At 40.9% G+C, this 22,951-nt stretch overlaps 3 protein-coding genes across 4 annotated transcripts; 1 reads left to right on the top strand and 2 right to left on the bottom strand.

Moving 5' to 3' along the window:
- Nucleotides 1-1,746: 1,746 nt before the first annotated feature.
- On the top strand, nt 1,747-4,942 carry slc15a5 (solute carrier family 15 member 5; the record flags this gene model as incomplete). Its single annotated transcript, XM_084364776.1, has 8 exons — nt 1,747-1,961; nt 2,740-2,909; nt 2,991-3,211; nt 3,295-3,481; nt 3,641-3,829; nt 3,961-4,092; nt 4,185-4,293; nt 4,595-4,942. The coding sequence occupies 8 exons, from the start codon at nt 1,747-1,749 to the stop codon at nt 4,734-4,736; spliced, it is 1,365 nt and encodes a 454-aa protein (XP_084220902.1). The 3' UTR covers nt 4,737-4,942.
- A 2,133-nt stretch (nt 4,943-7,075) lies between these two features.
- On the bottom strand, nt 7,076-16,348 carry LOC311264149 (E3 ubiquitin-protein ligase TRIM21-like). Of its 2 annotated transcripts, none has more exons than XM_084364765.1 (2): nt 16,286-16,348; nt 7,076-8,752 (listed from the first exon to the last, which is right to left on the bottom strand). In XM_084364765.1, the coding sequence occupies exon 2, from the start codon at nt 8,741-8,743 to the stop codon at nt 7,097-7,099; it is 1,647 nt and encodes a 548-aa protein (XP_084220891.1). In that variant the 5' UTR covers nt 8,744-8,752; nt 16,286-16,348; the 3' UTR covers nt 7,076-7,096. The 2 variants fall into 2 exon arrangements, with proteins under 2 accessions (XP_084220891.1, XP_084220890.1); XM_084364764.1 differs by lacking the exon at nt 16,286-16,348 and adding an exon at nt 9,439-9,522.
- On the bottom strand, nt 13,509-21,464 carry LOC311263201 (uncharacterized protein; the record flags this gene model as incomplete). Its single annotated transcript, XM_084363121.1, has 4 exons — nt 21,396-21,464; nt 18,673-20,321; nt 17,957-17,969; nt 13,509-15,152 (listed from the first exon to the last, which is right to left on the bottom strand). Exons 2-4 carry the CDS (start codon nt 20,310-20,312, stop codon nt 13,509-13,511), a joined length of 3,297 nt encoding a protein of 1,098 aa, XP_084219247.1. The 5' UTR covers nt 20,313-20,321; nt 21,396-21,464.
- Nucleotides 21,465-22,951: the final 1,487 nt, after the last annotated feature.

The raw sequence follows: 22,951 nt of genomic DNA, 5'->3' as shown, positions 1-22,951 counted from the left end.
TTTTTCATCTTATTTTGGTGGTCGACCGCTAACCAAATGTTTCTGACAGTACTTAACTGGCCCGTTGTCTGTCCAGCAGCTCTGACCCAGTTGAATGTAACCTGCCAACGCGCTTCACCTCACTCCCACTTAACGTTATCAGTCTAATTACCAGCAGGCGTCACACTGAAGAGCTGCTCTCACAGAGACATGTGGCATTTTGTGAGTGTTTGTTATCACATGCGGCGCTTATTACTTTTTGTCTTGTTTCGTGTGTTTTAATGCTAAAACCCACACTGCTGAGTCAACAGTGTGTCCTCTTGACTTGTTGATTAACGTTTACTTCATGACAAACACTTACTGAGTTTCACATCAACAGGATTTTTTAAAATCAAGTGTCAAGAGTGCAGAACTAGATCACTGCACTTCTGTATCAGTGATAGAAGAAGTACTCAGAAGTAAAAGTTGTAATACCACAGTGTAGAAATACTCAGTTACAAGTAGAAGTACCTTAATGTTTAATAATACATCATCATTTATTTGTATATGGTTTTTTTTTGTATTGATAATCCGTGTTAATCTACAAAGTACGTAGTAATTAAAGCTATCAAATAGCCTAAATGTAGTGTAGTAAAAAGTACAATATTTGCCTAAAAAATGAGCATAAAATGGAAATACTGAAGTACAAGAACCTCAAAATTGTACTTAAGTACAGTACTTGAGTAAATGTACTGGGTTACTTCCCTCCTCTGCTCTGCATCAGTCATTAATGAAACAAACAACGACCACATGTCTGCATCTTGTCTGTAATTAGAAATATCTCTGGGCTGCTCTCTACATCGCTCCCATCCATCACTCCTGCTGCATTCATTATTCATAATGTGTCAGATCCCTGTGAGGCGTCCTCAGTTCTGAGTAACATCGTGACACATGAGGATCATCAGCCACCAGCACGTGCAGAATGCAGGTAGGTGTGTCTGAGCCTACGTGTCTCAGGTCCAGCGTCACAGTCACACCAAAGTGAGGGACTCCAGCTCCGGTCCTATCCTCAAAGGGCATTCAGGGCTCCGTGTGGTCCAGTACAGACTCGCCGGCTCGCTGGGCCAAGTGGGATGGTGACGGGGGACCCTCAGAGACTGCCGGAGGGCAGAAGCAGAGCGCGTCGACTCTCCCAGACCCCTCGTCCTGACCAGGGACCCCCGAAGAAGTCCCGCAAGAAGCTCCAAGTTATCATCTGTGTGCTGCTTGTTGAGCTGTTTGAAAGATTCACTTTCTTTGGGATTGTATGCAACATGATTCTCTTCTGCACCATGAAACTGGGCTATGAGAACTACCTGGCTGCGACGGTCAACCTGTGCTTTGTCGGGGCCAGCACCCTGACCCCTGTTCTGGTCGGGTGGTTTGCAGAAACCTGCCTGGGGAGGACCAAGGTGCTCTACTTGTGTGCTTTCCTTCATTTCTTTGGTAAGAAACAAACATGTTGTCTGATGTCAGCAAAAGGAAAAGTAGTCCTAATTGTTGTAATTGTACTTTAACACCACTTTAGATATCTATCTGAATGTGTGAAGTATCCAAGGTGGATGCACAATCATCTGACACACTATATATGAATCTTTACCTTTAGTGTGAGCTCATTTCAACAGCGTTATAAATCTCTGTAAGTGCTTAGTCATGACTCTGCTTCCCTGAAGTCACACTCCTGTTTGAAAACTAGCTGCAACCACATGCCCTGACTTTCTCCTGTCATCACACTGTCTAGGCACCGCCATGCTGCCCGTGGTGGCGTTCACGTTTGAAGATTTCTACATCGACAATCATCACATGATGCACCAGCTGGAGCCTCGCGAGCAGCAGATCTTGTTCTACACCGGCCTCCTGGCTGCTGCTCTTGGTATCGGCGGTATCCGGGCCATCCTCTGCCCCATGGGAGCTTACAGTCTGCAGAGCTACAACCAGCACCAGCTCCTGTCCTTCTTCAACTGGTGAGCCTATAATCAGTCTCCGAACAGTCCATTAATAGAGTAACATGATCAGAGGCATCATCAGCAAACTTAAACTTAGGTGAACATAATTATTTATTCCAACTTTGATGGAAATCTGGGACGAACCAGAAGGCACATGAAGCCTGGACCTTGCGAAAATTAGGTATAACTACACCAATAATTCAGTTTAAAAAAATAAAAAATTACTACTAAAGTAATACTATTATAATACTATTTTCTGGTTAATTTAGCCTCACAGCTGCCGGACTAAGAGTCTACAGTCATGCCAGCAGACAGCTCTCGGCACTTTGAGCTAAATGCTAGTGCTTTAGCGCACCCTCTTAATGTAATTTGTTGGAATGGTAACATTTTGCTAATTGGCAATTTTTGGCCTTTTTTCCCCATGTTCGAAAAGATGATGTGACAGTGCCCTCTTGGACGGCCCTATGATAGATAAATACCCCTCTAGGGTGCCCTACCAGCGGAAAAAACATGGTGAAGGGCCCTGTAGCGTGCCCTTTCAGTTCACTATATATGTATCATGACTTCCTGCGTGCTGGTGCCCCACCACATACAGTTGGTGCCCATTTTTCTGCCCCTACTCCTCAAACATCCTCGAATAATGGTGCCGAAAGACAAGTCAGGCAATCATGAAAGTCAGTAGGATTCATCCTCTGGTGACCGTGAATGCCTGTAAATGTCATTCCAGTGGTGGACACAAGGTGTATTCAGTGTGCTCATGAAATGAGGGACTTGTGTTTGTTTTCTTTATGTTCAGGTTCTACTGGTTGGTCAACTTGAACTCCACTGTGGTGTTTCTGGGTATCGCTTACATCCAGCAGTCTGTGGGCAAAAATCTGGGCTTCCTGATCCCCTTCACCTCTGTGCTGCTGGCTCTGATAGCCATACACATGATGCGGAACAAACTCACCTATAAACCCAAGAAAGGTAATACATAAAAAAAAGCACTTGCAATTATAACTTGTAAAGAATGTCACCACATAAAGACTTTCTTATCTCCTGTCATAGGCGGATCATTACTGACCACACTGGGAGTTTTCTTGAACTCTCTCAGGATGTGCTGCCTCCACTATCGGCACCTGAGTGGAGATGTGGCATCTTGGCTTGACCGGGCCAAAGAGCACAACGGTGGTCGTTACAGTGAAACGCACGTGGAGAACGTGAAAGTCCTGGCGAAGCTCTTCCCTCTTTACGGCCTTCAGCTGCTGTACCGAGCCTGCATCACACAGGCAGGTCACTGGGAATATAATGGGTGTTGATTATAAAAGCATGACAAAGGATCATTCCCACGTTAATAACATGTTTCCTACAGATTCCCTCGGGTTACTACATACAGACGATGAACTCAAACCTTCACCTGAGCAACCTCCTGTTGCCCATCGGCACCATGAATGTGATCAGCATCCTGCCTCTGCTCCTCTTGGCCCCGGTGATCGAGTGTGTGACGACCTGCTACCTCTCCATGGAGAAAACGCCTCTGGCACCTGCAAAAGTCATCAGTGAGTATTTCTATGTGCACACGCCCCTAATGCACACGTAATGTTCACGTCTTCACCTAAACATCTCTGTCTCTCTCGCTCTTCTGCCTCTCTTTCCTCCTGTGATTGTTCTGCAGCCCCCTCTCTCATCACCCCTCCCTGTACATCCTCCCCTTACAGCTCTGGGCCACGCCTGTGCCACTCTGTCGGTGCTGGTGGCAGGTTTGTCTGAGCTGCAGAGGAAGGCTTACCCTCTGGTGGAGCAGACTCTGTCTGGAAAGGTTCTGCAGGTGTCGTCCATGCCGTGTTTCCAGCTGGCTCCTCAGTACATCCTGCTCGGTCTGGCAGAGGCTCTCGTCACCCCTGCATGTGAGTGACGGACTTAAAGGGACAGTTAGTCAAACTTGGCATTTGTTGTCATTCACTCTGAGTCACATGCTGCCATGTATTTAACAAATTATCAGCAGGAAAGATGATGAAACATTTCTTGTCTCCTGCAGGTTCCCTCATATCCTTCCAGCTGACCCCGAGCCACATCAGGGGGATCTCCCTGCACTTCCTCACACTGTCCTACGGAGGGGGCTGCTTCCTGGGAGCCTTCATCATCCAGCTGGTTTACTTCCTCTCTGGAGGTAAAATAAATTCAAATACTGGAGTGTGATTGTAAACCCAACAATATTTGGTCTAAGATGTCTGATTTGACCACAGTGATATTTGGTCACAGGTAACTTCTACCCAAACACACTGCATGATGGGAATCTGGAGAGATTCTTCTTCCTCCTGGCCTCACTGATGGCTGTAAATACCCTTGTGTGTTGGAGAGTATCTTACAGGTACAGTATTATCTCTAACTACCTCGACTATAGGCGATTGCATTACAGTTAGATCATTAATTATGCATAATGATCACTATCATGTATGGATTGCAACACAGGACCATTTTCAGGCCCTTTACAGCCCGTTGTAGCCTCTTTTCTACAGCTGGTGAAGACATCTTGTGGAAAAGCACAGCAAATTTAAGCGAGCATGTGTCCAACCCACAGCTGGATTTAAGAAACTGATTTGTGACAAATGTATCCTCTCTGCCTCGTCACAAACATCATGACTCAAAGTGTGATTTCTTGTGTTGTACAGGTTCATAGACCTGAGTGTTCGGGGTAAAGCACTGACCATCAGCCCTCTGACTGAGAAGCTGCTGCATTACAAGGCCTGTCTGCGCTTCTACGACACCGTGGATCGCTCCTACACAAACGCCTCCATCGAATCTATTTTATGACCGTCCTCATGATCATCTCCTGTGTGTGGCGCTGGCGCTGCATGTTTCTGTGTCAAAAACATTGTAGTTGAGAATTTCTGGGCTGAACTGTATAAATGAAATGTTGTACATGGAATGTACATAATGTTTAAGTTTCATAATGTAATATCAGCAGTTATTTTACTTTTGTGAGCATGATTTATTCAATTTAGATTTGAAAAGTCCAGTTTGTACCTTTAAAATTTGCAATCAGATCTTTAACAGACAAATGTAAATAATAGCACTGTAATCAAATTAAAAAACGATATGTGATAAGGAAAGCATGTTTTTCTTCATGATAAGAATTCATGCAGCTGAAGGAGGTACACACAGCTCCATTTTAGAAGAATAGTTTGGGCGTTTTGGGTCGACATTTATTTGATGTTTGTTGGATGAAAAGATCGATGCCACTCTCATGTCTCCACCGGTTGCCTGGCAACCTCACAGCGATGTCTCGATTTCTAGGAAGTCGCTTCAGTTTGGCACATAACCGCCTGAAAGAAAAGGAACGGCTGACAAGTGGCTCCTCATATTAATCACAGATAGTCCAGGCGTTCCAGTTAGGAAACTTTACTGATGGAAAGCGGCTTGACAGGGTGGACGGGAATGCCTGCTGACACCAGTTACCAAAGTCACAAACAAGATGTGACAATAAAACAAGCTTACAAATAAGAAAGGACAGAAATCGGTACAACTAAAAACTGTATTAATAACAGATAACAGACTGGAGCTATTAACAGTTCAATGGACGCACACAACAGTCGATACAAGGCATCAAAGCCTGTTTTAGGACTTAATTTGTGTAAATTACCCCCAAATACTGGAACTCCAACTCTCCCCTCTTCTGAGATGTACCAAGAAGGTGAGACATACATCAGTCTAGGGCGTAAAACAAATACGGTGGATGTGACATCTTAACTGGTGAGAGTTTAGAGCTGCTGGTAGGTGTATCGGTGATAAAATACATTTAAATACTGTGTTGCAAGTTTCCACTAATAACAAATGATAGTGACACAGGAATGTGATTGAAAAACATCTCCTTTACTGTACTACTCCAAAACTTTGGACCGTTATTTTTGTGAGTATATTTATAAGACTGAAATATTCTAAAATTGTAAATAATAGCACATTAAATCAAATAAACAATAGACACATCATTTGAAATGCATAGACTTTTATTGGCACATATTAAACTAAAGCAAAGTCAGTCTGCCTGATTGATTTTGTGATGATTGAAACTTCAGAAAAAGTGCAGCAGGAGTTTCAGTTAATGAGGATTAAACACAGTAAAGAATTAATTCCAGTGTCGTTCTCAAACATACAACAAGCGACGCAACAAAAACATGAAACTGTGTGATAGATTTTAGGCTTGAAGAAAGATTATTATACTGCAGCATAAAGAATAAGTCTTAAAATGAAACAACATAAAGTTTGTTGCAAAAGACCATATTCACACGGCAGCCATTTTCCTCTGACGTCAGGCTCAGGGTGAGAAGCTCAAATGTTTTCCTGCTGTGTTTCAGGTTGAAAGTCGTATAAACGTATTAAAATGCATTTAACTGCTTTCAAATTGATCCCTGACTGGAAAGACAACGAATAGAAAAACTTCTGAGGGACATCAGGTCATATTTCTTGGTAAAATTACATGACACAGAAAGATGAAGCAGCATAAATGCTAAAGTGGATCTTAGATGTCGCATATTTTCAGTGTTGAGCCTAAATCAACAGAAAACCCAGGATAGAGAGGTTCAGTGAAGGTGGTCTCGACTTCTGGCTTCTCAGTAATTCTTTATGATGCATACCTAAATTAAAGAAAACAATTATGAGATGGTCTCGATCCACGATAATAGGCCTGCATTTAACCGACTGCCACTGCTTTGGTTTTCCACTTACACAAATGTTTGGTGTTTGGTCGCGCAAGTTAAAAAAACACACATCCATGTCACCTACAGGGCTCCGTATTACAAAAACAAAATGAGAGAAAATTAAATGACATTTGTCTTATCCATAAAATGTTCTTCAGCAATTTGTGCCAGTATCCAACACTTCTTATATATACAATGATCAGACCATAAAAAGGTTTGAATTTGACACCCAAATATTTAAGGAACAGAAAATGATTATTACTTTTGAATAATTTTTTTGTTTCTGATGATTTAACAGCTCTTAAATAAATGAAGTTCATTACATCAAATCATTCAGAGTGATACTGTGACACATTAAACAAAAACATTAACAGAGAATCTGAAAAAACAACAATGTACAAACCAAATATAACCAGTAAATTTACATTTATTATATTAAATGATGTGAATCTTTCTGTAGAAAATCAAATGTTTGTTCTACTCAGTGTGATTGACAGGAGAGATGATCAGAGGGGCAGAGTTTTTACCACCATCATTAAGACTAGGATTGAAGAATGGGTAGAGTTTCTGAGTGAAGCAGCAGCCAGTAAAGGAGTAGATAAGAGCTGCAGCATCAACGTCATAAAAGGAGACCAGACCCTCCTCATAATCCACAAACACCCCCACCTTCTCAGGCTGACACTTCAGAGAGAGACGGACTGAAGGGTCAGCACAAGCATAGTGCTCATTTTCATTCCTCAACACTATCGTCCAGTAACCATTCTGAGGAGTCAGTTTGATTTTTCCCTTCCTGTTGATCGACTCTCTGGCCACTCCTAAATCCCACCCAGTCTTCTCTTTAACTTGAACCTCATAATAAAATCTTCCTGAAGAGAAACTCTGCTTTGCTAAGACACAGGGACCAGTATCAAATCTCTCTGGGTTGTGTGGAAGTTTCTTCCATGCATCACCATGTTCAACTTGTTTTCCATCATCAGACAGGATGAGTTTGGGTTGTGCTGTATCAGGATCGAGTGTCACATCCACTGCATACTGCTGGACCCTCTTCAGCTCGGCCTCAAACAGCTTCTTCATCTGTTTACTGAGCGTCTCCTCCAGCTGATTGACAGCTCTCCTCACAGTCCCCTCATATGAAGGTGGACGGACGCTGACTCCTGTCCAGTCCTTGGTGGGTCGAGCAGCGTTCAGTGATGGGAGTCTTTGGAAGTTGATGAAGAGTTTCTCTTTAGAACTTGAAAGCTTCTTCACCTCAGAGCTTCTCTTCTCCAGCTCAGAGATTTCCTGTTCCAGCTCTCTGATGAAGCCTTCAGCCTGTTTCTCTGTCTCTCTCTGCTTCTCTTTGATGGTGTCCATGAGCTTGGCCTGGCTTCTCTCAACAGACTCCTTCAGAGCGGTGAAGACCTGAACACCAGCTGCTATCTCTCTGTCTGCATCTTTCTCACTGAGCTCCACTGAGCGCTTCATCTCCTGAATCTTCAGTCGTCTCTTCTGGATCATCTGCTGAATTTCAGCGTCTGTCTTCCCCAGCTCGGCCTTCTTTCCTTCATATTCTTCTTTCAGAGGAACAACATCATGTGTCTTGTGGTCTGAATAGGTGCAGAGCGTGCAGACACACATCTGGTCGGTCTTACAGAACAGCTCCAGCAGTTTATCGTGCTTCGTACACATCCTGGCTTCCAGGTTCTCCACAGGGTCGATCAGCTGATGTCTTTTCAGGCCTGACATTGTCAGATGAGGCTCCAGGTGAGTCTCACAGTAGGAGGCCAGACACACCAGGCAGGACTTCAGGGCCTTCAGTTTGGTTCCAGTGCAGACGTCACAGGGAACTTCTCCTGGTTTGGAAACTTGTTGCTCTGAGCTGCTGCTGCTGGCTTTCTGTTGAGCTGACTGTCTGAACTGAGCAGCCATCTCAGAGATGAACGTGTTGACCCGCAGTTCAGGTCTGGTGTTGAAAACCTCTTTACAGTTGGGACACTGACACTTGACATTTTTATCCCAGTGTATAGTGATGCAGGTTTTACAGAAGTTGTGTCCACATGGTATGGTGACTGGATCAGTGAACACATCCAGACAGATGGAGCACAGAAACTGATCTTCAGTCAGCAGACAGCTGGCAGCAGACATGTTTACACTCTGAGGATGAAAAGTGAGAAAAAAGAAAACTGTAATTAGATATCTCTTGATTAAGTGTTCACTAAACTATTACTCCTGTAATATAAGGAGTCATGATGAGCTCTGTTGAGTAAAAATGTGCCCTGGATACACCTCTGAGTGCAACTTCCTGTCTGAGTACAGCTCAGGTTTTGTGTTACAGGTAATGCCAGTTTCTAAAACGCAGTAAATATTATCAGCTGTACAAAGGCACAGAGCAGAAACAGTAAAGTTGAAAGGACAGGGTTATAAGTTCAGGCTTCTTACTTAAGTGTTTAACAGCTATATAAGTTGTAAAACAGCCATTTTGTTCCTTTTATACACAATAAAATTCACTGTCAGATAACATCAGACTCTGTGCTCTGAGCTAGGCTAGTTAGCCTTTAGCAGACTAGTTTATCTGTGTTTGTGTTTGTTATGGTTGGATTGAGTTGCTGTGCTTTACAGTAAAGGTATGTGGTATAACAAACTCAATTAATATCAGGTATCAAGCACGATGTTTTAATATCAGGAGACAGATCAGTCAAAGTGGGTAGATTAGCTTAAGCTAAAGCTAGCTGTGACTGTATCCTATCTAACTGTATCCAGAGTTCAGTCACTGTGGTTTGACTTTGACCTGTTTTGTAGTTCTGACTAAATGTACATGTTGAAATTGTCCGTGTACTCACCAGTGTTTGTCAGAGACTCTGCTGTTGTGTTGACAAAGTTTTCTTCAGAGAGAAACACAGAGACTCGTCTGGACTGCAGCTCTGCTGTCACTCAAACTTTCACTTTCTTTTCAGGACATGTGACTTGAAGTGTTTTCTCTCTCAGCTGCTCCTCCTCTCAGTGCAGCTCTGTGCTTTTATTGCCTCACTGTGAAATAACCTCGACACAGATTTGAAACAAGTTGACTTTTAGTTTATTCCTTGTTTTTCTGCAATGAAAGTATAAAAGAAGAGTGTTAGGGCCAGGGATGAGGGGGAAAATGAGAGGAGGAAGTTGTTTTTTCCCTATTTACTTGAAGAATAAAGTCTAAATGTGGAGAATAAAGTCAACTCTTCTGGTCCCTCAAGTCCAGTTAGTGGAGCGACTGACAGCTCTGCATCCGGTCTCTGCCATTACTACATCCTTGGAGTGTAACGTTAAAGGTGAGTTTTTTGAAGTGACGCAGCGGCATACTTAATCGATATGTGTATCATATCAGTATCGTTAACTCATTGGCGACCTAATGCAAGCCACCAACCAGCCACTAGAGGACATGAGGCTAGCTAAAACTGTGAGATGCCATTGTTGCTGTTGCTGGAACGACATGCTGTATTCACTCAACTTCACTAACGGGACTGTTTACAACTATTTCCAGGCTAGGCAAGATGCAGAGCCTCAAAATCAACATGAAATAACGTGCTAATGTTCCCTCAGAGTATAATGTTGTTTTGTTGTTAGCTACAACTTTGTTGCTAAATGCTCAACCTGGATTTATTCATTTAAGGTGCCGTCTATGTGCTGAGGTTAGCAGCAGTTAAGTAGTAAACGCTCACTGACATCGACGTTATTGTTCATTGTACAGCAAATACAGTCAGTAATAATAAGTGGCTGCAGTTTAGGCTTGCAGAGCTAAGGTTGTAAGGTTGTAGCTTTTTAATGTTTGCTTAAAGTCAACGTTTAATACTGTGCTAAATGTGGCTACAATATGGACTCATCTGCTCACGTCTTCTCAAATATCACCATGCTTATATGTGTGCTAAAAACTCCTGTGAGAGAAAAGACATTGTGTGTAATTATAAGACGTGATGCTTTTGAGGAACCGTTGCAAATAAGGCCAACTGTTGCTGAGAAGCAACGACACTTTTATGTGGCCTGAGCGTTAAGTATGGGACATATGAAAATCATTTTTGACTAAATGAAAATGACTATTACGATTCAGCTTTGGCTGAGAAAGGAATCCACACAAAGTGGAGAGGAGCCTCAAACATCTAAACCCGATTCCAGACGGAGGCTGACTACACGGACCACTGAGATATGATGGATACACCAAGAAAAACACTGAACTAAACAGGATCGAGCAAAACAAGGAGGATCTACTAGAAAGGTTATTATGGACATCAATGCTGGATTTAATGACATCCTGAAAGAGGGGAAGAGTCTTTTTTTCCCTAAAGGTGTTTCAAGTAAAGGCCATGAATCAGACTTCACATTTGATGTATGGGACTTTAAACAAAACTCTTTTTCTGATGATGTTTCAGTTGGCACCATATATGACACTGTCAAACTACAATAGCTGCAATTCTACATCACCAGAGATGATTATCTAAGCTTTGAGGACCAGGATGAAGTTATTGAAAGTTCTGACAGCCAGCCCTGTCTCTGTCACCCAGTCACTCAGATCAAGACCAGGAACAGGACCAGGACCAGATCAGCCTGCATCACCCAGTTGTTACAGATCGCTCAATGAGGTGAACACAGAAAAAGGGGCAGGAAATTCACACAGAGTGAGTAACTGAAGAGCAACACACGACACAAGAGGGCAAAACTTCAAAATAAAACAGGAAATCACAGAAACACAAACAGAATCGTGACACCACCAAGTTCATTTCACAACATTTATTACGCTGTGGATTGGAAAGCTTACATCTTCAGGTTTGTTCGGGGTCATGTCATCAGACAACATGATGGATTACACGACGTCCCTTAATGGGCAGAGATTTTGTAGATTATGTAGAAAATGTATGTAATATTTGCTAAAATGAAAAAATAGTTTTGAATTACAAGATTACTCAACAACAATGATTTGAGTTTATTTCTTGAGAACAGCCTCCAGAAACAGAAACGTACGGCAAGTTAAGTTTTGTGCTTTTGTGATGTGAGTAAATGTACTTAGTTACTTCCTGTCTCTGACTGTAACATTTCAGTGTGTATCTGTTCCAAACAGTATACAGTCTAACCTTTTCACATGTCAGCAGCCTGTATTTCTTCTTACTCACTTGGGAGATAAGTACAACAAATAAAGTCTGTGTAATATTGATAGCCAAATTTAACCTAAGACTCCCTATTAATGTTGCATGGTGCACTACATATGGTGCCCCGTGTGAGGCAGTGTCCTGTTGGCAATCATTCATAATTGTGCAATATTAAATTGACCGTAATTTGGCCAGTGCTAAAATTTAAAATTTAAATCTTGAACCCTTTAGCCAAATGTCTTAACATTTGACACCACTAGTCTAAAAGTACAATATTTCCTCTCACAGTGGTGGAAAAGTCAAACAGCCTCCAGACACAGAAACGTACGGCAAGTTAAGTTTTGTGCTTTTGTAATGTGAGTAAATGTACTTAGTTACTTCCTGTCTCTGACTGTAACATTTCAGTGTGTATCTGATCCAAACACTAAACAGTCTGTGATCCATCACAGCAACTAATCCCTCTGCTCTTCACTGCTGTTCTCCAAAGTGTTGAGCAGCTTTTCTCTGAACAACAAGAACTTGTCGCTGACATCAGACAGAGTACTTGTACCAGTTAGATTTCATTGTTCTCCTGCCTTCATGTAATCTGCTTCAGCATCAGACTGTGTAGGTCTTTATTAAGAGCAGGTCCTCATGTGGCCACAGGCTTCAGTTTGTTATTAACTTCACTAGAGGGCGACCTCACATCTCACTTATTCTCTACAAACCAGTTGGACAGGTTTAGTTCATATCAGCTGCTCAAACCTTCAATAACACAACATCATCTTACACTACAACCTCTCTCTAATGTGATCTGATCTGAGAACAGCTGATGGTGTTTTTAATCACATGATTTGGTCGTCATTAGAAACATCAGCTGCTGAAAACAATGAAAAACACCTGATTAAAGGCAGAAAAAAATCTTTATTTAACTTTTCATCATTTTAAAAACAAAATGAGAGAAAATTAAATGACATTTGTCTTATCCATAAAATGTTCATCAGCAATTTGTGCCAGTATGCAACACTTCTTCTATATACAATGATCAGAGCATGAAAAGGTTTGAATCTGTCACTCAAATATTTAAGGAACAAGAAAATGCTGATTATTTTTGAATACTTTGTTTCTGATGATTTAACAGTTCTTAGCAAAAAGAAAGTTCATTACATCAAATCAATCAGAGTGATACTGTGACACAGTGAACAAAGACGGAGAAAAATGCTTCATCAGAATCTGAAACAACAACAATGTACAAACCAAATATAATCAGTAAATATACATTTATTACATTAAATGATGTGATCTGATCTGAGAACAGCTGATGGTGTTTTTAATCACATGATTTGGTCGTCATTAGAAACATCAGCTGCTGAAAACAATGAAAAACACCTGATTAAAGGCAGAAAAAAATCTTTATTTAACTTTTCATCATTTTAAAAACAAAATGAGAGAAAATTAAATGACATTTGTCTTATCCATAAAATGTTCATCAGCAATTTGTGCCAGTATGCAACACTTCTTCTATATACAATGATCAGAGCATGAAAAGGTTTGAATCTGTCACTCAAATATTTAAGGAACAAGAAAATGCTGATTATTTTTGAATACTTTGTTTCTGATGATTTAACAGTTCTTAGCAAAAAGAAAGTTCATTACATCAAATCAATCAGAGTGATACTGTGACACAGTGAACAAAGACGGAGAAAAATGCTTCATCAGAATCTGAAACAACAACAATGTACAAACCAAATATAATCAGTAAATATACATTTATTACATTAAATGATGTGACTCTTTCTGTAGAAAATCAAATGTTTGTTCTACTCAGTATAGTTGACAGGAGAGATGATCAGAGGGGCAGAGTTTTTACCACCATCATTAAGAAATGGACCAAAGTATGGGTAGAGTTTCTGAGTGAAGCAGCAGCCAGTTAAGGAGTAGATAAGAGCTGCAGCATCAACATCATAAAAGGAGACCAGACCCTCCTCATAATCCACAAACACCCCCACCTTCTCAGGCTGACACTTCAGGGAGAGACGGACGGAAGGGCCAGCATTAGCTTTGTACTCATTTTTATTCCTCAAACATATCGTCCAGTAACCATCCTGAGGAGTCAGTTTGATTTGTCCCTTCCTGTTGATCGACTCTCTGGCCACTCCTAAAGTCCACTTAGTCTTCTCTTTAACTTGAACCTCATAATAAAATCTTCCTGAAGAGAAACTCTGCTTTGCTAAGACATTAGTACATTTATCAAATCTCTCTGGTTTGTCTGGGAGATTCTTCTTTACATCACCATGTTTAACTTGTTTTCCATCATCAGACAGGATGAGTTCAGGATGTGCTGTATCAGGATCGAGTGTCACATCCACTGCATACTGCTGGACCCTCTTCAGCTCGGCCTCAAACAGCTTCTTCATCTGTTTACTTAGCGTCTCCTCCAGCTGATTCACAGCTCTGATCACAGTCCCCTGATATGAATGTGGACGGACGCTGACTCCTGTCCAGTCCTTGGTGGGTGGAGCAGCGTTCAGTGATGCAAAGCTTCTGAAGTTGAAGATGTTCTCTTTAGAACTTGAGAGCTTCTTCACCTTAGAGCTTCTCTTCTTCAGCTTAGAGATTTCCTGTTCCAGCTCTTTGATGAAGTCTTCAGCCTGTTTCTCTGTCTCTCTCTGCTTCTCTTTGATGGTGTCGATGAGCTCGGCCAGGCTTCTCTCAACAGACTCCTTCAGAGCGGTGAAGACCTGAACACCAGCTGCTATCTCTCTGTCTGCACCTTTCTCACTGAGCTCCACTGAGCGCTTCATCTCCCGAATCTTTAGTCGTCTCTTCTGGATCATCTGCTGAATTTCAGCGTCTGTCTTCCCCAGCTCAGCCTTCTTTCCTTCATATTCTTCTTTCAGAGGAACAACATCATGTGTCTTGTGGTCTAAAACAGTGCAGAGCATGCAGACACACATCTGGTCGGTCTTACAGAACAGCTCCAGCAGTTTATCGTGCTTTGTACATATCCTGCCTTCCAGGTTCTCCACTGGGTCGATCAGCTGATGTCTTTTCAGGTCTGACATTGTCAGATGAGGCTCCAGGTGAGTCTCACAGTAGGAGGCCAGACACACCAGGCAGGACTTCAGGGCCTTCAGTTTGGTTCCAGTGCAGTCGTCGCAGGGAACTTCTCCTGGTTTGGAAACTTGTTGCTCTGAGCTACTGCTGCTGGCTTTCTGTTGAGCTGACTGTCTGAACTGAGCAGCCATCTCAGAGATGAACGTGTTGACCTTCAGCTCAGGTCTGGTGTTATAAACCTTGTTACAGTTGGGACACTGACACGGGACATTTTTATCCCAGTGTTCAGTGATGCAGGTTTTACAGAAGTTGTGTCCACATGGTATGGCGACTGGATCAGTGAACACATCCAGACAGATGGAGCACAGAAATTGATCGTCAGTCAGCAGACAGCTGGCAGCAGACATGTTTACAGTCTGAGGATGAAAAGTGAGGAAAAGAAAACTGTAATTTATCTCTTGATTAAGTGTTCGATAAACTATTACTCCTGGAATATAAGGTGAGTAATGTTCAGTCCTGTTGTTGTTCTCCATCCAACTGAGGTACAAAGTTACTCAGAAGTTGATTCAACTCAAATTAGCGCTGCGATTGTCAATGAGTTTGTGGTCTGCATGTGTACGATTGAGGCTCAATGTTATTATTAAAACATGAGCAGCTTTAACCTCCACACGTTTATGGAACAAAAGTAGATGCATTAAGACGAGCTAAAGACAGAAAATACAGAAACAGCAGGAGGAGGAGGAGGTGGTGTTATTGTGGATGTTATTATTGATGTTAATGCCGTCAAACTCACACTTCAACATTGTTGAAGCCTTGAAATGATTTTTATTGATGAATTTTCAATTCAAGTGTAAGAACACAAACCAAATCTCCTCATCCACTATTTTGTTTGCATCCCAGTGATCATATATTGTTTATTTAATAACAGCTTGATTGCTCAATTATTATTTGTTGAAATTGTTTTTTCAATTATTTATAGTTAAGGGGTGATAAGTTCAAAGTTTCTTACTTACTCTACGTGTTTAACAGCTATAAAGCTTGTAAAACAGCCATTTTGTGCCTTTTATAGGCAATAAAAGACACTGTCAGATAACATCAGACACTGTTTGTAGAGTCCAAAGATCATCTAAGCTAGGCTAGTTAGCCTTTAGCAGACTAGTTTATCTGTGTTTGTCGTTGTTATGGTTGGATTCAGCAGCGACCCTTTACAGTAAATGTATGTGGTATAACAAACTAAAGTACTAAGATGTTGGGGTATCAGGACTGATGTTTCAATTTTCAGAGACAGATCGGTAAAAGTGGGTAAATTAGCTTAAGCTAAAGCTAGCTGTGACTGTATCCTATCTAACTGTATCCAGAGTTCAGTCACTGTGGTTTGATTTTGACCTGTTTTGTAGTTCTGACAAAATGTACATGTTGAAAATGGCACATTTTGATGGCATTAAAAATGGTAGTACAGGTGTAACAAAGTCAGATACTGGTTTTAACTCAATTCAACCAAATATTTCTGCAGTTTGTCTTTGTGTGGCCGTGTACTCACCAGTGTTTGTCAGAGATTCTGCTGTTGTGTTGCTGAAAACCAGATGGATTCAGTTGAAGTTTTCTTCACAGAGAAACAGACTCGTCTCGACTGCAGCTCTACTTTAATATGAGGAAATGCTTCATTCATTTTTTTTTTTTAATCTCAGCTGCTCCTCCTCTCAGTGCAGCTCTGTGGTTTTATTGCCTTATTGTAAAATACCTTGACACAGATTTGAAACAAGTTGACATTTGACTTTTTGTTTATTCCTCTTTTTTCTACAATGGAAGTTTACAGCAGCCAAAGATATAATTACAAATAGACAACATAAGAAAAGAGGTGAGTGGAAGATATTCAAGAACAGTGACAGATTTCTAACTATCACATTTACAGGAGAAACAAGTGAAGAAAAACTGAGATGGAAAAGTTTTGTCACGGGTCCACAAGCAGGCTTCTCTGTGATATTGAGGTTCAAACACTTCTTTCAAAGAAGTCTAGTGAAAAATACAATTGTGTATTTTATACAAAGCTCCTCCATTAGAGAGAGTAGTCGGCTTTAATTGATTTCCACCACTGGGAAAATCCTCAGTGTGTCTAAGAAAACACAGGATTTATAATTATCACTTTTATTTCTACGCATGAATTTTAAAATCTCTCTCAAAAAGGCTCAAGTTGAGTCAAGTCTTTGTGGAGTTCAGTCTGGAGTCCTCTTGTTTTTACGTCACTAAGACGTGTGTGTTAAAAGGTGAAAACATCTCAGACTGGGCAGAGAGTCAGCTGCTCACATATTAGTCATAGATCATCTATATGTGTTGGAAAGGCTGGCAGTGACACCTAGTGGACCAAAACAGGAGTTGCACAGAAACAGTGTTTTCTCACTCAGTCACTGCAGCAACAGAAGAGGAGTGGATGGTTCATGGACACTTTTTTGTTTATTGTTGTGTGTTCATGAAAACATTGTGCTGAAGTTTTCCTCATTGAGAACATATTGTGTTTGTGGTGCAGTTTATTGCACCATTTTACTGTTCATTGTTTGTGGTTAATCGTCACGATGCAGCAGCTGATTAGCAGACCCACTTTGTGAGCCTCGTGTTGGAGCCAGTTTGTGTCTATCATCAGCTGCATAAGTGACATTTTCTGCTGTAATTTAGCTCCTGTGTTGCTTTAAAGTTCATATTTTGAGCTTTGTGATCATTAGTCAACATTATACTGAATGTTTATTGTCTCATGTATCACCCTAACATTCAATAACAGAGCTAAGAATCTCATTTTCAAATTAATTTGAACCAAAATGTTACAATTTGTGTTAAAAAGGTGAGGACCCAAATACAAAACACCAGGGAGGCAGGCAGGATTAAGAACAAAAGATGAGCTTTATTTCACAAAAAGCTGAGTAAACCAAAAACCAAGAATCCAAAAACAACCAAGAGGCGTAAATCCCACAATACAAAGTAGAAACACAAAAGCTAAAACAAAGTATCAACCAAGAGGAGCAAAGTACACCTCAGGAGAAACAAGAGGAACAAAAAAACAGAAACACGACACGGGAAGATAGTGGAAGACACGGGAACGGGTTCAGAGGAAACACAGGACGAACTGACAAAGACATCAGGGAGCACACAGACTATATACACACAGTGCTGACTGACAAACAAGACACAGCTGAACACAGAAAAAGGGCAGGAAATTCACACAAAGGGAGGAACTGAAGAGCAACACACGACACAAGAGGGCAAAACTTCAAAATAAAACAGAAAATCACAGAAACACAAACAGAATCATGAAACCAACAAGTTCATTTCACAACATTTACTTCTGTTCTACTTTTATAGACCCCACAACGATCCACCATCATCTGACACTACAACCTCTCTCTAATGTGATCTGATCTGAGAACAGCTGATAGTGTTTTTAATCACATGATTTGGTCGTCATTAGAAACATCAGCTGCTGAAAACAATGAAAAACACATTTCTGATTAAGGCAGAAAAACATCTTTATTTTACTTTTCATCATTTTAAAAACAAAATGAGAGAAAATTAAATTACATTTGTCTTATCCATAAAATGTTCTTCAGCAATTTGTGCCAGTATGCAACACTTCTTATATATACAATGATCAGACCATGAAAAGGTTTGAATTTGGCACCCAAATATTTAAGGAACAGAAAATGCTGATTATTTTTGAATACTTTGTTTCTGATGATTTAACAGGTCTTAGAAAAATAAAGTTCATTACATCAAATCAATCAGAGTGATACTGTGACACATTAAACAAAAACACAGAGAAAAATGCTTCATCAGAAACTGACAAAACAACAATGTACAAACCAAATATAATCAGTAAATATACATTTATTACATTAAATGATGTGAATCTTTCTGTAGAAAATCAAATGTTTGTTCTACTCAGTGTGATTGACAGGAGAGATGATCAGAGGGGCAGAGTTTTTACCACCATCATTAAGAAATGGACCAAAGTATGGGTAGAGTTTCTGAGTGAAGCAGCAGCCAGTAAAGGAGTAGATAAGAGCTGCAGCATCAACGTCATAAAAGGAGACCAGACCCTCCTCATAATCCACAAACACCCCCACCTTCTCAGGCTGACACTTCAGGGAGAGACGGACTGAAGGGCCAGCGCAAGCTTTGTACTCGTTTTTATTCCTCAACCATATCGTCCAGTAACCATTCTGAGGAGTCAGTGTGAATTTTCCCTTCCTGTTGATCGACTCTCTGGCCACTCCTAAATCCCAGTCAGTCTTCTCTTTAACTTGAACCTCATAATAAAATCTTCCTGAAGAGAAACTCTGCTTTGCTAAGACACAGGGACAATCAAATCTCTCTGGTTTGTCTGGGAGATTCTTCTTTACATCACCATGTTTTACTTGTTTTCCATCATCAGACAAGATGAGTTTGAGTTGTGCTGTATCAGGATCGAGTGTCACATCCACTGCATACTGCTGGACCCTCTTCAGCTCAGCCTCAAACAGCTTCTTCATCTGTTTGCTGAGCGTCTCCTCCAGCTGATTCACAGCTCTCCTCACAGTCCCCTCATATGAAGGTGGACGGATGCTGACTCCTGTCCAGTCCTTGGTGGGTGGAGCAGCGTTCAGTGATGGGAAGCTTTGGAAGTTGATGATGAGTTTCTTTTTAGAATTTGAGAGCTTCTTCACCTCAGAAATTCTCTTCTCCAGCTCAGAGATTTCCTGTTCCAGCTCTCTGATGAAGCCTTCAGCCTGTTTCTCTGTCTCTCTCTGCTTCTCTTTGATGGTGTCGATGAGCTCGGCCTGGCTTCTCTCAACAGACTCCTTCAGAGCGCTGAAGACCTGAACACCAGCTGCTATCTCTCTGTCTGCATCTTTCTTACTGAGCTCCACTGAGCGCTTCATCTCCTGAATCTTCAGTCGTCTCTTCTGGATCATCTGCTGAATTTCAGCGTCTCTCTTCCCCAGCTCGGCCTTCTTTCCTTCATATTCTTCTTTCAGAGGAACAACATCATGTGTCTTGTGGTCTGAATAGGTGCAGAGCGTGCAGACACACATCTGGTCGGTCTTACAGAACAGCTCCAGCAGTTTATCGTGCTTCGTACACATCCTGCCTTCCAGGTTCTCCACAGGGTCGATCAGCTGATGTCTTTTCAGGCCTGACATGGTCAGATGAGGCTCCAGGTGAGTCTCACAGTAGGAGGCCAGACACACCAGGCAGGACTTCAGGGCCTTCAGTTTGGTTCCAGTGCAGACGTCACAGGGAACTTCTCCTGGTTTGGAAACTTGTTGCTCTGAGCTGCTGCTGCTGGCTTTCTGTTGAGCTGACTGTCTGAACTGAGCAGCAATCTCAGAGATGAACGTGTTGACCTGCAGTTCAGGTCTGGTGTTAAAAGTCTTTTTACAGTTGGGACACTGACACGGGACATTTTTATCCCAGTGTATAGTGATGCAGGATTTACAGAAGTTGTGTCCACATGGTATGGCGACTGGATCAGTGAACACATCCAGACAGATGGAGCACAGAAACTGATCTTCAGTCAGCAGACAGCTGGCAGCAGACATGTTTACAGTCTGAGGATGAAAAGTGAGAAAAAGAAAACTGTAATTAGATATCTCTTGATTAAGTGTTTTATAAACTATTTCTCCTGTAATATAAGGTGAGTAATGTTCAGTCCTGTTGTTGTTCTCCATCCAACTGAGGTACAAAGTTACTCAGAAGTTGATTCAACTCAAATTAGCGCTGCGATTGTCAATGAGTTTGTGGTCTGCATGCGTACGATTGAGGCTCAATGTTATTATTAAAACATGAGCAGCTTTAACCTCCACACGTTTATGGAACGAAAGTAGATACATTAAGACAAGCTAAAGACAGAAAATACAGAAACAGAGAGAAGCAGGAGGAGGAGGTGGTGTTATTGTGGATGTTAATATTGATGTTAATGCCGTCAAACTCACACTTCAACATTGTTGAAGCCTTGAAATGATTTTTATTGATGAATTTTCAATTCAAGTGTAAGAACACAAACCAAATCTCCTCATCCACTATTTTGTTTGCATCACAGTGATCATATATTGTTTATTTAATAACAGCTTAATTGCTCAATTATTATTTGTTGAAATTGTTTTTTCAATTATTTATAGTTAAGGGGTGATAAGTTCAAAGTTTCTTACTTACTCTACGTGTTTAACAGCTATAAAGCTTGTAAAACAGCCATTTTGTGCCTTTATAGGCAATAAAAGACACTGTCAGATAACATCAGACTCTGTTTGGAGAATCCAAAGGTCATCTAAGCTAGGCTAGTTAGCCTTTAGCAGACTAGTTGATCTGTGTTTGTCGTTGTTATGGTTGGATTTAGCTGCGGCTCTTTACAGTGAATGTATGTGGTATAACAAACTGAAGTACTAAGATGTTGGAGCTTAAGCTAAAGCTAGCTGTGACTGTATCCTATCTAACTGTATCCAGAGTTCAGTCACTGTGGTTTGATTTTGACCTGTTTTGTAGTTATGACAAAATGTACATGTTGAAAATGGCACATTTTGATGGCATTAAAAATGGTAGTACAGGTGTAACAAAGTCAGATACTGGTTTAAACTCAATTCAACAAAGTATTTCTGCAGTTTGTCTTTGTGTGGCCGTGTACTCACCAGTGTTTGTCAGAGATTCTGCTGTTGTGTTGCCGAAAACCAGATGGATTCAGTTGAAGTTTTCTTCAGAGAGAAACAGACTTGTCTCGACTGCAGCTCTACTTTAATATGAGGAAATGCTTTTTTAATCTCAGCTGCTCCTCCTCTCAGTGCAGCTCTGTGGTTTTATTGCCTTATTGTAAAATACCTTGACACAGATTTGAAACAAGTTGAGATTTTGTTTATTCCTCTTTTTTTCTACAATGGAAGTAAAGGTTCTGTCACGGGGCCACGAGCAGGCTTCTCTGTGATATTGAGGTTAAAACACTTCTTTCAAAGAGTCTTTAGTGAAAAATACAATTGTGTATTTTATACAAAGCTCCTCCATTAGAGAGAGTAGTCGGCTTTAATTGATTTCCACCACTGGGAAAAACCTCAGTGTGTCCAAGAAAACACAGAGGATTTATAATTATCACTTTTATTTCTATGCATGAATTTTAAAATCTTGAAACGTAAACATTTCAGGTGATTAAGAGTTTAATTATTTAACTTTTGCATTCATGTCATTTCTTCATGCAGTGTGTTAATGATGTGTGTGTGTGTCAGTGTTTATTCTTGTTATTTTTACTGTGAATATTGTAGTTGAGATCAGGTCCTTTCATTGTAAACTATGAAGTCCTGCCTGTCTCTGTCTTCTTCATTTATCATTGTTGGAGGATTTTACAGGTGAAAACTTCAAACTTGCTTTCGAGGCTCAAGTTGAGTCAAGTCTTGGTGGAGTTCAGTCTGGAGTCCTTTTGTTTTTACATCACTAAGACGTGTGTGTTAAAAGGTGAAAACATCTCAGACTGGGCAGAGAGTCAGCTGCTCACATATTAGTCATAGATCATCTATATGTGTTGGAAAGGCTGGCAGTGACACCTAGTGGACCAAAACAGGAGTTGCACAGAAACAGTGTTTTCTCACTCAGTCACTGCAGCAACAGAAGAGGAGTGGATGGTTCATGGACACTTTTTTGTTTATTGTTGTGTGTTCATGAAAACATTGTGCTGAAGTTTTCCTCATTGAGAACATATTGTGTTTGTGGTGCAGTTTATTGCACCATTTTACTGTTCATTGTTTGTGGTTAATCGTCACGATGCAGCAGCTGATTAGCAGACCCACTTTGTGAGCCTCATGTTGGAGCCAGTTTGTGTCAATCATCAGCTGCATAAGTGACATTTTTCTGCAGTAATATAGCTCCTGTGTTGCTTTAAAGTTCATATTTTGAGCTTTGTGATCATTAGTCAACATTATACTGAATGTTTATTGTCTCATGTATCACCCTAACATTCAAGTGACAGAGCTAAGAATATCATTTTCCAATTAATTTTAAACCAAAACGTTAAAAAGGTGAGGACCCAAATACAAAACACCAGGGAGGCAGGCAGGATTAAGAACAAAAGGCGAGCTTTATTTCACAAAAAGCTGAGTAAACCAAGAATCCAAAAACAACCAAGAGGCGTAAATCCCCAAAATACAAAGTAGAAACACAAAAGCTAAAACAAAGTATCAACCAAGAGGAGCAAAGTACAACT

Source organism: Pagrus pagrus, assembly GCF_965226575.1.
Source record: "Pagrus pagrus genome assembly, chromosome: 10".
Lineage (NCBI taxonomy): Eukaryota > Metazoa > Chordata > Actinopteri > Spariformes > Sparidae > Pagrus > Pagrus pagrus.
This window is presented reverse-complemented; position numbering and strand designations above follow the sequence as displayed.